This window comes from Anopheles marshallii, chromosome 3 (genome assembly GCF_943734725.1).
Source record: "Anopheles marshallii chromosome 3, idAnoMarsDA_429_01, whole genome shotgun sequence".
Taxonomy (NCBI): Eukaryota; Metazoa; Arthropoda; class Insecta; order Diptera; family Culicidae; genus Anopheles; species Anopheles marshallii.
In genome coordinates, this window is record NC_071327.1 from 74,678,064 (window position 1) to 74,695,808 (window position 17,745).

The following is a 17,745-nucleotide window of genomic DNA, read 5'->3' on the forward strand; positions in this document are numbered from 1 at the left end:
CATCTGTTGTGGTTGTTTTGGCGTGTTGTATATTTTTTCTAAATTCCATATCGCTTTTATGAAATAGTGTATTTAGTTTGCTAGCGTTGTTTGTGTAAAAAAGGGCTATGAGCTGAAAACGTATAAAGTATTTAAAACGCTACCTGTGGTATTACAGCAATGTTCAATAAATAATTCGCTAGATGTTGTTCAATGTCAAGAAATAGTAACGAGATCGAATGTAAAGAACAATCGAATTGGGCGTATGTGAGTGCTTACAGATTTCACTTTCCGGCTTTCCGTTTGCTCTCCGGAGCATTGCGTAGGATTAAACAATGTGATTGGTCTTGTTTTTTTTCACACCCCTTTCAACCCGCAGCGGAACACTTGGATAACCCGATACACAATCGAAAGTGTGTTTATCACCCCTATGGAGCAATGGACGGCCAAGTGGGAGCTGTACTCAAAATAGAACTCCTGGCCATACCGAGGGCAGAGAATCACGGTTACCTATATTCTCCGAACTTCTAGGTGTAAAGTAATTCCTCCAGGGGTGGTGTCTGTCTGGAATAGGACCTTTTCAAATTTGTGTATAAACAAAGATCCACCAATGATGTTTTCCCTCTCTGCGCTACCAGAATACATCCACACAAACGAGCTGTTCACGGTGCTCCCACACGTCGTTAAGCTGCTAAATGGGGCGGGATGCGTTACAGATGTAGTGAAGCAACCGGTCACGATCTTAACCAAAGCGCACAGGTTATACAGGTGGCATGCGATTTTAGTGTTGATCGAAACGCGGCACACGCGAGTCGTTGGTCTTTCACCGTTCAATAAACAGCCTTGGGAACTCTTTCCTGGTGTGATGGATTTCTGCAATCGCATATACTCGGACGTGATGTGTGCCTTTTTAATAACGCTGGTACTGATCCGCATGGCTGGCAGTGACCCGGAATCCATCAACTGTCCCTCGTCGGAACGGATCGATCTGACGGAAGGGGTGTCGGATGCGCAGGGCTTAGTTCGGTTTGCGGGAGGTATTTATCCGCCCGAAAATTACACAACCACCGCAGAAAATCGACGCTATAGCTGTGTGTGTTCGCAGCGCAAGTGTGTGTACGTGTGTTGCTTCTACATTGATCAGTCGAAGTGTGAGGAGTCATCACTGCCACTAAATCGAACCTCTTCAAATCGGATCAGCTGGGAGGACAGTATGGTTGAGGAGGTCGATCTGCGGGAGAGTAGTGAGTTTTGGCTGATCTATGCGACGCCACCCGCCTGGAGCTATATGCCCGGATACGCGTTGCAGATCTCTGGCCATGAAGGTGAACTGATGAACGTGCGTACGGGATTTAAGCATTATAGTGGATGAAAATGGTCCGGGTTTGTGTAATGGTTTTGGTTGTGAATCTTCCAGGATGGTAGCTTTGCGTACGGAACGAAGGTGTATACGATCGGGACGTATTGTATCAATCCTGCCGACGATTCAATGCCGCATGTGTGGATAAAGGAAACGGACGATCATTTAGAGGTACACCGTTGGCATTCGCTGGGTGAGTAAGGATTGGTTTATGAGATCTTCAATGGAAAGGCACTGGTTTTTTAACCATACGTAAAAATTTAAGATAATGCTTTACTTTTCATGTTTTGTAGAGAATATCAATAAGCTTTAAATGGGTATAAAATGACAATTGATTCAGACCAATAGATGGAGAGAGTAGGAAGTAGGAGTTGAATTCTATGCATATCTTTTTTTGTTGTTGCAGGTATGATCACTTCCATACCATTCCTTTTTGCAACATTGATTGTGTACGCACTCATACCGGACCTACGGAACATCCCCGGGAAATCGTTGATGTGTTACGTGTTCGCTCTGATGGTCAGCTATTTAGTGTTAATACTGATTAAGCGCAGCGTATTCGATAACTCACCGGAATGGTGTACAGCAATCGGATATGCGTACTACTTCTCGGTAATGTCGAGCTTCTTCTGGCTGAATGTGATGGCGTTCGACATCTTCTGGACGTTTGGAGGACGCCGCAGGAGAACAACCGATCAGGGCAAATTTTTGCTGTACTGTTGCTACGGCTTTGGATGTCCGCTCGTCTTCCTGGCGCTCGCATTAGTGGCCGATCACACGGAGCTGATGTATACGAGTCTTCGGCCTGGATTTGGCGACGGACAGTGTTTGTTTAAGGGCGAGTGGGTGGTTCATTTACAAGCAAACAACCATTCTTGAACAAATATTTTCATATTTTTAGGAGAACAATTTGTGTCCTTTCTTTATCTTTACCTTCCGTTGGTACTGTTGGTGAGTGCGAACCTGTTCTTCTTCATCAGTACTGCTGTTAAGATTAATAGCATCGAACGCACCACGGCAGCTGCACTTCGAGGCGATTCGGGACGACACAGCAAGTATACGAACGAACGAAACAGGTAAGTTATATTAAATTGCTTGGGCTAAACTATTTTGTAATATTAATTTGCCCTATGCTTACAAGATACGGCCTATACGTTCGATTGTTTGTAGTAATGGGTGTGACCTGGACGTTTGAGTTCATAACCTGGATTGTGGACTCCCAAAACTGGTTGGCATACGTGACGGACGTTTGTAACTGCATCAGTGGTGTGTTTATATTCTTCCTGTTTGTATGGAAGCGCAAAGTGTGGAAGCTGCTGCAACAGAGGTTAAGTAGCGCGAGGTTTGCACGGAAAGTTAATCGTAAGTTTAATGAGTGTTGTTTTCCCCTTTCTTACAGGCTTAACAGTAAACAAGTGCAACAAAACAATCAACCATTGTTCTCTGTGAGTGGAACCAGAACGACTAGCTTGGCATCGGCTCGCAAGCTATCCACGGTAAAGTTGGACACGTCAAGTTTTTGAAGATTATTGCAGTGGGATGTTTTTAAGTGCCAGAAGTTTCAACCATGACGATGCTTTTAGAAGTATTGATATAGAGTTTAAGGCAATTGTTAACCGATTCCCGGTTTGAGGAAATGGAAGGAGAATATTATTTTATTTTGTCTGTTCTATCCACTAATGAAAATGAGGCCCTTGGAATGTGAGAATTTTTCAGAAATTAGTTACATATTACAGTTTAATTAGTGTTTTTGTTTCTAATGAAGCAGTAATTGAATCAATTTAGTAAATGTAATCTCTTCCCCGGTTTGCTCTCTGCTAATCGTTATTATAGGCATTTTAAATCGATTACCAATTGAATGTCAATTTAAAGGTTAATCAAAAATAAAATGAAAGATTTGGGAAGTAAAATTACAATAATGTTTCTTCGTCTAGTAATATCGATACAAATGAAGTGTTTCGGCTACTATCCACTAGAGGTCGCCAGTATATAGCACGTGTTCCGAACAAGAAACAGTGGTTAAGCATTTTCAAAACACAGGTCAATTACAATAAAACAATTTTACAACAAATACACAATTTTTGGATTTCATTTTTACTTGCTATATCAGCTAAATATGTTACTTTACTATAATATTATTGCGAATAGCCTTGTACAATCGGAAAACAAACGTCATGGAAAGGAAAGAAAATACTCCTGTAATTATATTGCATAACTTATCATCTTTCGTTTGCAAAATAAAGAGAACATTGCTTCTCAAAAGATAAATTTTGATCCTTCAAGCATTTGCACGTAATACGGTAATATAAATCATTGTCGCTAGGTGATGTAATTCTTCTCTTGTCACACAAATTACCGACATTAAAGGATGGATGTCCATCTTTTCCATTCACCGGCCTCGTAAAACTTCACTTCTACACCATCGTAAAACCGTATCGTTCGCGAATTACAGTCCGGGCCGAATAATTCGCCAACCCAACCCTGGGACCGGTGTAGAATAAATGAATGATTTCTTCGAAACAAACCGAATGCGAGCGTTCTGTCCGGACTGTCAGGCGAATCTCACAAATGTTGTGTGAAAATGCAGCATAAATCATGCAGCAAGGCAATGTGTTCGCGCAAAGAATCGAAAGAAAACAGCCAACGAATGGATGATTTTTGCTGCTGTTGTTTTGCGACTCAAGTGCTTCCATTTGCGCCCCATTTTGTACGACACCGTAACGGTCCGTTTGACGAAGATGTATTCCGCTTGATTAGATTATGGGGACCGTTTCGGGCGTACCGGCGTATCGGTAAGCGATATGGTGGTTCGGTCTTTATCCAGCAGACGGCATCCATATTCATCAACGGTGGGAGATGAACTGCGTTGCGAAACTATTCGTTTGAATTATACTGATTAAGATTTTGCTGGCAGTGAGCTAAATCCTTTGTGATCGAGCGGTGAACAGTTATCAGCCCACAGCCTAGTAGGTTGTGTGTTTTATTTTGCCATTTTCTTCCTGGTCTTATGCATCACTTTGCCGTTCGAGTTAGGCAAGAATTTCCCTCGTCATGTCTCGGGTAGAGCGCTAAAGGTAAAAGTCACCCATGTGGCTAATTAAATTCTATTACGAAGCGAAACCGCGGAACTGCACCGTCTGGGTTTGGTATGCATTTCCTATTGTATTTTTTGTGTCGCTATTGTCATTGTCCTAAGCCGATGTACATGAGTGTAAGTGTGTGATTGGAGCTGTTTATGCACCAACTTCCAACTTCCTTAAAGCACTATGCAATCGTTAGCTGAACGCGGTGGCAACTGGCGATGGGGAGTGGAAAACGAATAGGATGTCTGTGGCAATGTCCTTAACCACACGATACACCCATACAACAAACACCGCTTCTTGGCGATTGTCGACACATACTGTGGAGAAATTCTTGCGTTATTGTTCCTTTTTGCTGGGGATGGAACGATACAGTACGGATGAAAGTTTGCCCGAGCAGAGGAAAAACCACTTACATACCAGATTTTATGTTACAAGCACACATGTACAAGCGTGTACGTTGTTGCATTCCAGTTCAGAGTGTTTTTCGTCCTGGCGCCCACCAAAGGAGCAACGAAATCTGGTGGCCACAGTAGCCGAAATGGTACCGTGCTTAATTTGTCGCGTACTGCATTAAGCAAACATTAAAGAATGACTTTACACGGGCCGCTTCGGATGTGAGAAAACGTATTTGTTAATCCGGTTACATGTGACTCTACGGCAAGCCAACATTATAACATCCGGACCCGCATCTCCCGCCTGGGGTTTTATTGCTAATGCTGTACGCGCGGGGTTGTGTTTGTGAAGCGCGAATGCAACAAATTACGATTATTTGCTGAGTCAAGTGTTGTGTGAACTTAATGTGTTAATACCGGCACTGCAGACGTTGGCAGTGTGTTTTTGTGCATGTTGCATGACATGGCTTTGGAGTGTAGTTTTTGGTATGGGAAATTTGTACAATTTGTGGTGAAATGTTCAATTATTGTCTTACTTAATGCACTGTTCCAACTGATGATTATAATCAAGTAACACGCCAGGAGGATTTTTTTAAAGAATTGATAAATTTTTCCATTCCTATTATTTGGATTATGGATAATAGCTCATGATAAGGTCGTCGACAAAGTGTGAAACTGAAAAGAAATATACAAAAGAATTTATTCGTGTGCTGGGATCATCCTGGAGTTGTTTACTATGAGTGGAGCTATAAGATGATATATAAAAATCTCTTCTGCTAAAAATTTTCAGAAATTGTCTGTCAGTAATTCTTCTTGCAATATCTTCCGTATTATAAGAAGATTTGTTTCTACTCTATAAAACCCAGCTAAAAAAATCATGAAATTGTATGTCTCACACAACATGATTTCCAAGTTTATTTAAGTTTTCCCAAGGAATTCTGCAAGAGCACAAAAAATGTTCAACAGTAGACATAATATCCTTAAATCCCAATCCTAAAATAGAATGTATACTTGAAAACAGAATGGGAACTACATATGAATGTTTGCAGTTTCTTCAAAAAATTAAAATGAGTTGGCTTTAGGAAATGGAAATCGATTTTTTACAGCTGCCACTAACAAGTTATTTTGCACAAAACATCAAGAAGCATTCATTTTAGCAGGAAACACCTTGTATGGAAAATTGAGGTTCATCAATGCTGTATAAGAAAAGATCTTCGCCTAAAATTGCCTTCCAATTTTTTCCCTCTTTTGTTAACTCATCAAGAATCGTTCAGCTAACCTTCGATCTATTCGGTAGAAACTACAGGAGTTTCCCTATTGCCATTGATAATGATTTTCCACACGCTTTGCACAAACACCGCAAAGGGCCTTGAGCACAAAGGTTCCATCGCCACACCAGAACAGGCGTGTACGTTTTGGGCCGGTATGTTCCGTGGCCGATTAAAACATTGTCAACCGAAAAAATAATGTGTGAAAACCACCCCGAAAAAAAAATCCGTCATGCACCTGAGCGATGCTGGGTGGACGCCCTTCCCCTTTGAAGAAGGCGTCGAAGAGATGGAGAGAAAAAAGGCGTTCAGGCGTGAAGACGAAGGCAGATCTAAAGCCCACCCGATTAACCGTCGCATAAGCATTTTGGTCGCTTTCGATTAGGCACGGTAAAGTTAAATGGTATAAGAAATGGTGCTACCGTGCGTCTGCGATGTAGTCTATTCTGATCGATCGTGAAGGTGTGATCGTAGGAGCGGGAGTTATTGAGTGTGATTTTGAAATGAGTGTGATCGGCAAGATGCAATTACGTGAGATTGTGTGGTTTTGTGGTTGTTTGGTAGTTGGTTTGGTGAACGGGGCTCCACGCGTGCAACGATCGACGGACGAAGCGGCCTCTAGTTATTTCTACTTCAGTCGTTCACCGGGACATTCTATACATCTCGGGACACCGTTCGATGGACTGCCAGCGATTCCAACGCTAACGGAGACTAAATATATCCCCTCGGTGCATGTGCATCGTGATGAAGACAGTGGAAAGCACCAGGGAAAAGGTTTGTTTGAGAGTGGTGAGGAAGAGGATGATCATGCGGCGTACCGAGTAGTGGAACATGATCACGAAGAGGAAGGTGGTTCTTCGTACGATGAAGACCACCATGCAAAAAAGGGCGGAAAGTCGGACACCGGGTACGATAAGAAGCACTCGCTAGATCATGGCAGTAAGGGAAGTTATGGCAAGGAAGATCACAAGGAGCACTACGCACACGATGGCGACCGGAAGCATGCGCACCATGATGAAGGCTCGCACTACCATGACCACCATGCGGAAGCGAAACGTACCAAGGGTGGCAAACATCACGAGAAGAAGCACCACAAGAAGGGTTCCAAGACGACGGGCTACCACAACGTGTACCACAAGGATGAGTATAAGAAGGAGCACGTGTTTTACGACACCAGCGACCACAGTGGACAATTCAAGAAGTACGGTTCGTCCCACGAACAACACTCAAACGAGGCAGGTCAGCACGCCAAGGGTGGACACGAGGATCGGGCCCATCAGGAAAGCTCGCACAAGAAGACTGGCGGCAAGCAGCACGGTTCGTACGACGAACATCACGGTGCATTCAAGAATGGGCACGGACAGGAGGAACACCATTACGACGTATCAGGGTACGGCCACAAGCATGGTCACACCGGACTGGGTGAACGTGGTTACAAGATTATCCACCCTTAAGTAGCGAAACGCAAGCATTCTGCCATTACGAGACGAGAAACATAGAAATGAAACAAAGGAACCGAACAAAAAAACAAACCTTTAAATGGGCTGCCGAAATTGCATTTGCGTAAAGAAATGGGGCTTGTGCATTTTGCGTAATAAATTATTTGTCCTACAGAAACACCTCCACTCCACTTCTGTTTCACTCCCTTTGCGTTTTCTTTGGTTTGCTGAAAGTAAAGTGTAGATTTGCCCGAATGGAAAATGTCGGAAGAAAATTAAACTTTTGTACGTTTCGGTTTTTCGTTTCGTTAGCACCGGGCGCAAAACCATAGCACGATCGATGGGCCTTGTGCGTCAAAGTACGCTTACCAGTAAGGGTGCTTTTGGGTGGGAGATTAGGCTTACGGCACATCGGAATTTGTTGAGTGCGAACGGTAATAAACAAATTCAATATTTCATTGGCCGGAGGAAATATTTCCTAATCATAATAATTTATGATTTATTGATGGTTGTGTACGGCGAATGCACCACTCGTCGGCTGATGGGTGACGATGGGATGGGTATATTTGTAGTATATATTTTCATTAGGGAGCAACCTGTTTCATTGAGCCTGGTGCTATGTGTGAGCCGGATAATCTTTGGCCATTGAAAGGAGCTAATGGTTTTCCGGTATTAGAAGTAACGCAATTGATGGTTTGTACTGTTTTTTTGGGCTAAGAAGAGAATGCATTTTGAGACGCCGAGAAAGTAACGACAATTAGAAATGGTTATAAATAAATATTTTGTGTTTTATTTAGCGCCAAGTGACAAGCGTGATCGGAATGTTTTAAATGTTTGAATCTTTTTATATATTTTTTTGAATAATTAAGAACGGATGGATTAATTTCGTTGAATATTCGAAACTTTAATTTACACTTCCCCTTGGTTGTAAAGAAGTTTATTCCAATATTTCACTGTTAGTTAAAAGACTTTCAATATGTGTATTTGGACCCCCAATATTTGTTGGGTTAAAGCCTAAAAGTATGCAATTTTCAATTATAATGTTTTGGGTTTTGTTTTTTACAATGTTTGGACAATGTTTCATATGCTTTCGTTTCCAAAAGTTAATTCTCACTGCATTTTTTCCTTGTAGCAGGACATTCATAAATGACCTACATTCAATGCAACTAAATTACCACTTGTAGAACAAAGGTACAAAGGCACAAAGGTAGACACAGTACCTTCATTCCGCTGTTAGAATGCCGCACATGCATCATCAAATATGACAGATTCAATTATCATAAGATATTACACAACTTTCCACTGATTGATGTATGCATAGCATTAACATTCGCGCATCCCGCAAGCAAGTACGCCGGGATGTCTGCAATCCTTAAGCAATATGCACTATAATTGCGATTAGTGGGAGAAAATTGTCACATCATGCTGTCACTGTTTGATCGATTCGATCTCAGACGTGCGAGTGAGACGAGCCCGGCCAGAAGCAAATCGGACAACTTCCTACAGGCCTGTGCTGTGACTAGTGCTTTCATAATTAATCGCTCGATTTACGGGCACGGTCAATTGGCCAAATTATTAAAAGCCACCAGCACTTTCTAGTCACCGCGCAACGGTGGGCCTTGTTTTTCCCAGAAGGGCTGAAGGAGTTTAAATTAAAATTAAACATTTATCAACCCAGGAATATGCATTTTCTGGACGGTTGGTCCAGTGGATCTTTAGGGTTTCGGGATTCCTGTCGGGGCTGTGTCCTGGAAGCGATGTGTCAACCGGGATGAGATAGAATTGGGGAATTCGCTGCTGATGGTAGTGAGCACTGCACTGCAGCACTGGTCAGCGGTGTAAGTGTCTGGAGTAGGTGTGTGCATGTATTTTTCGGTGTGATTTCGGCGAACCTTCAGAAATCGCTTTTAACCTAAGCCCACAGTCAACTGTCCACAAGGCAGATGGCAAGGGTTGGTTTATCTCGGGAAGGTGGCGAAATGTTCCCATGAAGGTGAAGTTTCGGGAGTTCCACTCCTCTTCGAATGGCTCCTGTGTATTATCGTATGTAAGGATAAGGAAATATGATTATAAATTCAGTACTGCAGCAACCGTTCGGTTTATTCCTGACCATACTGTGGGTATACGTCCGAACGGTTCTGCGGTGAATGTCTAATACCTCAACCACGACTTAGGACCATTTTACCAGGAAATGAATAATACCTGTTCATCGTCCATTAAAGTGACATAAATGTTTGGGGAATATCTCTAACAGTGGCGTAAAAGTGCCCAGTAGGCGAAATAAAAAACATGCGCCAAACGTACTCTCATGTCAAACGATAAGTTATTTTTCGGCAGTCACAAGCTGGTCCAAGTACTAAATGATCTGTCAATTAAGGATAGCACGTTTCATGTTTTCCACGACCATCTGCAGTCTGACGTTTCTCGGGTATGTGTCCCAACTTCCCACAAACGGTTGTACACGGGCACGTGTTACGGTGAAATTAAATTTGTGTTTCATTCGGGCAAAAATCATCCTCACGGCCTGACAAATTGAAACCCGCATCCGTCTAGCCGGTGCCAAGGAACGAACGGGCCGAGAAGACATTAGAAAATTAGCACAAACGTCACAACGCCCAGCGTCCTTACCGGGCTGAGTGGTTTAGATTTTAGACCACACTCTTTCAATTATCGCAATTATGTTGATGCCTTTCCGTGTGCCGGTACGTGATCCTTCCAGCATGGCAAGGATGGGAATTTTTATTTTCGTCCTGAGTGTGTGTTTCCGTTTTCTTAATTACATTGCTCTTGTGAGATGCGGCCATAATCGTGTTGTATTTTGGGTTAAGAGGACAGTGCTGTCCAGAACGATAAAACCGTTATCATTGTCGGGCATTTCATATGCTTTGCTACCGTTGGGGTAGGTTATGGGACTAGCGTTTGTACATGTCGGAGTGCAGATAAGGCCGGGCTGCTATGAGCAAGGATACGTTGGGCTAAGCTGATGTAGTTTATCTTCGAGCTCAATGGATTAATTTTATTGGTCGTGTGTCGTTTTGCGTACACTGGCAAAGATCCATTTCTATAGGGCACAATGTGATTGTTTCAACTCTGATTGCATCGATGGTTGATACCTTTCACGTTAGGAGGTCATTTTAAGCTATTGACGATATTGGAATAATTGTGTTATCAATTGAGGTTAGGTGATTCGCCATAGACCCACCAAAAGTTATTCAAATTTGAAGTGCATGATGAGCATTTGAGGAATATGATTTTTTTGGCAATGAATTTGGCAATTGAGAAGATAATTATTGGATCTTAAAACAAATATTTTGTTGCAGAATGACTGTATTATTATTGGAAACGTAAACGATAACTGAAAAAAAAACAACAAACACAAAGAAAAACAAACAAAAAATATTTATCCGTCGTTAATTGTTATCCGATCGACAAACCCAACTTAGGTTATGCGATCACGCTTGGTTTATGCTGGGTTGAAAGAGAAAAACCGAAAGAGTAGATTCTTCGATTGATATTGCTCAAATTGCACAAAGCCGCATCTGCATTTTGGATACTCGCACCACAAACCAGTGCTACGGTTGGCATTGCTTCGCCAATTTGGGTGCAACGGGTAATAACTAAACACAACTCAAATTCCAATGCTGGCTGGCAACAGGTGGGAGAAGTATGTTAAATTGTTGATAAGACACTACAACCCAGCGTAGAAGTTTCAGACCTTAGTGCTCACATGTATTTTCATTTGTTTATTTGTTTATTATAATTATCGAAAATGTTGTTGCAACTAAATGGCCGCACAAAGTGCGTCATTTGTTTTATCTTCCTTAACGTTTCTTTGGTTTTGGACGATAATGGTGCTTGTTGTTGAACGGTATGACTAAAACAACGCTTGACTCACTGTTTGTTCGCCGACCTCCTTAATGTTATCTAACTATAAGGGTAAAATTTTGTCCATAACCAAACACACGCCGTTGCTACAGTGCGTGACCGCTGGACCAAAACCGGTTTATTCGGCTTTTATTTTGATCGTTCATTCTTTTCCAGTCCGTTTTCGGTTCGCGCTAGGTTTGGTGGTAGTAGTTACATCACCTGTACGTGCTATGCTTAAGATCAACCACCAGGTCTCTTATAAATGCGTAATGCTAGGGGATCAAAACGCACCTTGCCAACTTTCAGCTGTGTTGGTGTTTTGTTTACGTTCCGGTCACCGGGCATCTCTGCTTTACAAGAACAAAACATGAACCTTGAACAAGAAACGGTGCGTTTTTTTTTGGTTGCTGAATGTAGGAATTAAACCGACAAGAACCGAGAGCCGTAGGTCACTGATGTTGAGCCAATTTAGATAATGACGCAGTTTACGTGAGTCAGTTGGGCAAACCTCGAAGAATGCTGTCCCGCTTGTCCAAATCCATAGGCCTTTGCCATCGCTCACGAATACAAGTGCTAAAAAGCGAACTGGTCGGACTGTGGAACACGTTAATCACACACAGGTTTTTTTGTTGTTGTTGGAGAGAAGGGGAACGAATTTTGTATTTTGTGTTCGCATAAAAATATGCTCAGTTTCTCTTCCGATTTGGTCGCGTCAAGATGGCTTCGTTTTTGGTGAAGTGTTCGCTGCTGCTCGTGAGCGTCTCGATGGTTATCGCTTTGACTAGTGCCGCAGGTATGGTGAATTGATCCACGTTCGAAGTTGTTTGATGAGCTATTTAACAGTGTTTCGTGCGCATATCGTTGTTACAGATGATCTGCCGACCAACGTCAACCGTGGTAGCCTGGTGCGAGTGGCAAGAAATCCACAGCAACCTCAAGGCTTTCCCAATTTTCCACCGTAAGCGACAGCGACAAGAATGGAGCCATAAAACAAACAATGAACTAATTTACAAGCCTCACACGTTGCTCTCTTCCTGAAGGCCACAGTTTCCATTCGGCAATCCGGAAATAGTCTCGCAAGATACGCAGCGAGACAAAAATGGGTTCGCTCAGACGACGATCTACAAGTACCCGAACGGCATGGGTTCGTCATCCGTTTCGACAAGTTACTCGGTATGGTATTAAAAAATTAACGCCCGCGTGGTTGACGTCCACCGGACGGACGGTTACCATTTCGACTGCCTTTATTTACATGCCGTTGGTTTTAGGGTTCGGCCAAGCTGATCGGCGTCACCTGGAGCATGATGGGAGCGATTGCCATAGTGCTGCTAAAAATGGTGTACTAAAAAGCTGCTATTATGGGTTGGTTGAATCATCAGCAAGTGTAGTCTGTAAGCATGTGTTTTAACAGTCGGAAAAGCTTTATCGAGTGAAACAGATTACCTACAGAGTATTTTTTTTTGTGAATTTGGAACCGGTTTCAATACAGTGTATTAAACTTGAGGCAAATTTTAACTTAAATGGTGGAAAATTGTACTAAAAAGTCGTTGTAGCTATGAGGAACCAGATGAAGTCAGGAAATAAATATCTTGTAATTTTGATCTAAAATTGAACGGTGATGCTTGATTTTATAAAGGAAGTTTTATAGAAACGAATAATGGTTAATTAATGGCTGGGCTAGTAAATAGTCATCCTAAATGTAGATCATCGTAGTAGGTCAACGGTCAACAATACTTTTGTGAACTAATTGTAATGCCTGAATACTTCTTAATGGTTGCTCGGAAAGGGACTTGATTTGATTCTAGTATTTAGCCTATGTCCTTGGTGCCACTTCACTACCCTTAGTCACGCTTCATTACTGTTACTTTTTTAGAACATTGCAATTTATAGCCAGTTTAGTTGGAAAACATCAAGGATATCGCGAAGTGGCTCATGTTAGGGTTTGGCCATGTACTTAACCGTCTGTTTAGTTTCTGTTTCACTGGTTTATGAGGTCGTTGCGGGCATATAACTCTTTCTGCGTTATTGAACTTGTAGATAAAACATTGAAAATCTAGAAGGAATAATTACAACATTTGATCAACAATGAGTGATATTTTGTTTGTACATTTCTGAAATTAATATTCACCTGTTAATGTCATACCCACTCTACGAAAACATTTATGTGGTGTGGTCTCCTTAACGAAGATTTCAATAAAATTTTCATGGAAAATGTCTGAAGCTATACCGGAAATAGAAATCCACTTTTTCCAACGGTAATACGCTAAACTTTTCGCTTTAAAAGCCAAGTATCATGTTCCGCATACAGGACGTGATCCTACCGTCCGGGATACACTTCTACCAGCATTGAACGAAGCAACAGTTTGCATGAACCGGAAAACTCTTATTAAACGCCATCAACCCACCCGGTGTGATGGGTGGTCTTTATAAGAAAAGTTCCTCTCACTGTTGCACCGTTCCATGGACGGGGGTTACACATTCCAGCACTGCAACTGCACCGAACTACGGAAGGTGTGGCACAAGATCGCATCAAATTTCAAAGACACACCACCGAAGATTAAGGAGGTGGCAGAGATTGTGGGAGACTGTTTTGTAGTGACGTTACCCAGCTTCCGGTGTCGTGGCTGAAGCGTCCATACACACGCTGGGAGCAAACTGCACCCGTAGCGTTTTGGGAAACAAAAACATTCCATGGGAAATTTATGACGCAATTTGAATATCAGGAAACAAAGTATTTATGGTACGGCTTTCGGTGCTGTTAGATAGAAGTTCGTTTAGGAAGGTATGGTGCGACACATTCAATGCAAACAATCGATATTGTTTTGGGGGTCTGGTGGAAGTTGTGTGTAAGTTTTGCAATTAATATGACAAACCTCGTAAATTACGGCTAGTGTGCTTAATAAACCACCATTAGGAACAGAAATGTCTAGCACTTGAGTTTAGAATAGAATTTATGGGATGTAAAAATCGTTCGAAGCAAGTAAATGTAAGGTAAGAGTTTTCTCCTTGCAGCATAGTAAATAATCCTTTTCCTTGTCCTGGTTTTCGAGCTCTAAGCATATCACGATGAAACGCGGCCGATGTTCATCTGCCAAGCTCTTCCAGCACGATAGCACACGGAGATGCATCACACCAGCGGGACCACGGTGTGAAATTGATTTTCATTGCAATTGTTTATGACAAGTGCAAAACGTGAGCGGTCTTATCGAAAGTGACAGGCATTATAATGCAATTTTCTGCTATATTTACTTGGCCCGTTTGCAACAACTGCGCGAGGGAATTCACCACCCGTGGTGGAAGACATGCGGTGGTATTTGGTGAAGAAATCAATTCTCATGTTCGTTTGTCATTTCGACCGTTTGGTTGGTTTGGATGGGTATGATACAATGGAACACCGGTCCGGTAGCGCGACTGATTGTGGTGAGTAAACCCACCAATGTAAGATAGTTCGCTTCGAAACAGCTTACAATCGGTATGAAGCAAGCGGGTAGTGTGATGGAGCGGTCTCTGGTGAGTTGTCGCTAAGGGTGTGGGTTGCTGGGAATTGGATGCAATTATGGTGTCACCATTGAGCTTAGCGGACGCTCCGTAAGAATTGGGTTGAGTTACGATGTGGGTAAGGTAAGGAAGATTGACTATTTCGCTCCACATATGGTGGAGTGGTGAGAAATGAGAAGAAGGAAAGGGTTTTACGTGGAACGATGATGACGCTATGGAATGGACATTTCTGTTAGGAGCGATGAGCAATAAACCTCTTTCCGAATTGCGATAGGTCTTATCGTATAAATACAGTACATATCTGATAAATGCAACACATTCAATGATTCTTCGAAACAGAATAAAAAAAATGAATAAATTTAATGTACAGACTACAGTGAAAGATATGCAACAAGAGTGTTATGTTGTAGCATGTAGAAAACAATAGACTCAAATATAGTTGATAAATTTAACAGTAGGGTGATTCACATCTTTTTTACCATTTTTGATAAGGACACATGTATATAACGGAATTTAAGCTGGGTTTGAAATGGCCTGATGCTGCGCAAATAAAAATAGGAGATTGATCCAAAAATAAAATAGTATTGCATACATTTAGGCGTTAAGCGAATTAAAGGGCAACGAGCAACTGGTAAAGTGGTAACAATGCATCCAATTATAAATTCAGCTACACAGGGTGATACCAAATCCAATTTGATTGGAACTTTACTAAGAGCGATAGAAAATAGCTGGAAACAATTTAGTACAGGACTGTATCCTGGCTTCAAGTGAATTGCATATTTCCCACATACATGCGACCTAAATCGGGTGGGAATGAGCTACATTCTTGCATCCTGGTTGTGATCGTACAACGCAAAGCCCCGTTCACCACAACCGGGCGAGTGGTTGCAGCTCTGTTTTTGATGTTACCATGATTTAGCGACCCATAAATAAGGGCAACAAATCGGGTGGCCATTGGTGGGTTATGGCAACAATCATAGTAGCCACCGATGTACCCACAGTCGAGAGCACTGTTCGATACTTAACGGATGCTCGAAAAACAATGTCAGCTGTCGGGTAAAAGGAAACGCCATTTGCAGCGTTGTATTTCGGCAGTGGATGTAAGGAATTGTTTGTTGGTGTTTTTTGCATAAATTACCATGCATCCATGAGTTAAAAAATACGCGGTAACTAAATAAGAAGAGCCGGAAAAGATGTACCTACAAATGCAGACAGTGGTCGAACGGCGCTAGCGCTGTGGTGTAATTTATAGGCTCGAAACTAACGCTAAATTATGCTTATTCCTTGCGTGTTCGGTGGCAACATATTCTCGCTATGTCATGGGGAACTTTGTTTCCGGTCAATTGGACGCTGCAAACGTTACCGGGTTGCAAATGTAACGTCCGGGGCGATGTATTTAGTTCCACAAAACGGAATGTACTGCACACTGCCAAGACTAACCCAGCCCGGGATGTGTGGGGATTGCATCACCTTCATACTAACCGCAAGCCGGATCGCTCGGGGAAGGACATATGGATGTACAAGTCATGGGAAACGTACTTTTTCAGTGTACCTCGCCACAAGGAATAATAATTAAAGACGGGAAGGAGTCCATCAAGAGCGTTCCGCGTTTGAATTCAAACCTTGCCGGATGCTTCCATTCGCAGAGCAGATCCATAACGAGTAAAAAAACGGGGTTGATGTTAAGCAGGTATGATAGAATAAATTAGCTGACGATGCCGATGGAAGTTGGGCCGGGCATATATCGGTCGAACGGAAAAGGATTGCAGCGTTTGCCGGAACTGGTACCAGCTACAAATCACGCTCCAACCGGGCGTCCTTAAATCGACTATTCAGTTGGTATTGGACGGTTGGCCTTCGCAAGCATTCCTGCAGGAAGACGAACCGATGCGAAGGAATCGTAGTACGTGAGAATATTAAGAAGCTGGCAAGGGCTGTTGTGATTTGCTTTGTGATTTCCTGCAGACTCATGGTAGCCATTATTAAGCTGAAGGTCTGGTTAGTAATGGGTTGGTTGGTAGTAAATTAAACGATTGGACAGGGTGTGGAATGTATTTGATACGTATTTAAAGAACATGTTGCCGTATGATATTCGGAAACATTAAATTAAAGAACACCTATGAATGTTTCGTAGTAGTGAAAGTAGTATGTTAAAACCAAACTATATAAAGTAAATAAATCTTTTAACATTCATCAAGCATCAAGTATGTTCATTTCGCCAAGAATATGTGTATTCGAAAGAGACAAAAAAAACAGAACTCATAAATCAGTATCATCATGCCTAGAAGGCTTCTGATGTATGCTCGTCGCTCTATGAGGTATGATGGCATGACCACGACAATGGTGAGATTTAATGGAAATTTCGTCCCCCGTCCAACTCTCCCACTTTAATGGCAGTGGAATGACGAAGGACATTTAAGTTCGCGTAGTGCAACAGAACAACCGACACCGAAGGCACCCTGCCTGGGAAGCCATATCATGTCACATCATCGGTAAGCCAAGCCAGGATTGACAGTGGGGCCAAAAAAATCTGCGGCCAGGACTTGTCAAATGCGGACAAATTGAAAGTGGATCAGGGATCAGACAGGGTTGAAAGGACGTTGGATGTGGAGAGCGGTTCAAGTTCAGGTTCTCAAGCATGCGGTAAATCAGTGACATTAAGCTGCTGCGGAAGGCTAGTCTAATCTACCCGCACCAAAGCTAGGCGGCATCGAAACATCAACACGTTGGTTTGCTTTTATCCCAGCTGGGCAGAAGATTATGGCATATCGTGTACGCCGCGCGACGACTTCGCTGTCCCATTATGCTTCGTCTAATGCGAGGCGCTTGTTTGAAAGATGTCCCGCTGTGGAGATCAAG

The 17,745-nt window shown here is 42.4% G+C and overlaps 3 protein-coding genes across 3 annotated transcripts; all 3 read left to right on the forward strand.

The window, feature by feature from the left end:
- Nucleotides 1-844: 844 nt before the first annotated feature.
- Nucleotides 845-2,862, forward strand: LOC128711552 (G-protein coupled receptor Mth2-like). Its single transcript, XM_053806433.1, is given in 4 exon segments — nucleotides 845-1,318; nucleotides 1,397-1,532; nucleotides 1,746-2,415; nucleotides 2,481-2,862. Coding segments are annotated over 4 exon segments (1,662 nt in total).
- Nucleotides 2,863-6,603: 3,741 nt separating this feature from the next.
- On the forward strand, nucleotides 6,604-7,536 carry LOC128715318 (histidine-rich glycoprotein-like). The gene has a single exon (XM_053810201.1). It carries the CDS (start codon nucleotides 6,604-6,606, stop codon nucleotides 7,534-7,536), a length of 933 nt encoding a protein of 310 aa, XP_053666176.1.
- A 4,569-nt stretch (nucleotides 7,537-12,105) lies between these two features.
- LOC128715185 (uncharacterized) lies at nucleotides 12,106-12,734 on the forward strand. The gene is made up of 4 exons (XM_053810068.1): nucleotides 12,106-12,181; nucleotides 12,259-12,346; nucleotides 12,429-12,561; nucleotides 12,657-12,734. The coding sequence occupies exons 1-4, from the start codon at nucleotides 12,106-12,108 to the stop codon at nucleotides 12,732-12,734; spliced, it is 375 nt and encodes a 124-aa protein (XP_053666043.1).
- Nucleotides 12,735-17,745: the final 5,011 nt, after the last annotated feature.

Excerpts from the sequence above, each read along its gene's own strand:
- LOC128715318 (XM_053810201.1), top strand. The coding sequence starts at position 6,604 with ATGCAATTACGTGAGATTGTGTGGTTTTGTGGTTGTTTGGTAGTTGGT.
- LOC128715185 (XM_053810068.1), top strand. The coding sequence starts at position 12,106 with ATGGCTTCGTTTTTGGTGAAGTGTTCGCTGCTGCTCGTGAGCGTCTCG. Across the intron at positions 12,182-12,258 it reads CGCTTTGACTAGTGCCGCAG|ATGATCTGCCGACCAACGTC; the intron begins GTATGGTGAATT and ends TCGTTGTTACAG. Across the intron at positions 12,347-12,428 it reads GGCTTTCCCAATTTTCCACC|GCCACAGTTTCCATTCGGCA; the intron begins GTAAGCGACAGC and ends CTCTTCCTGAAG.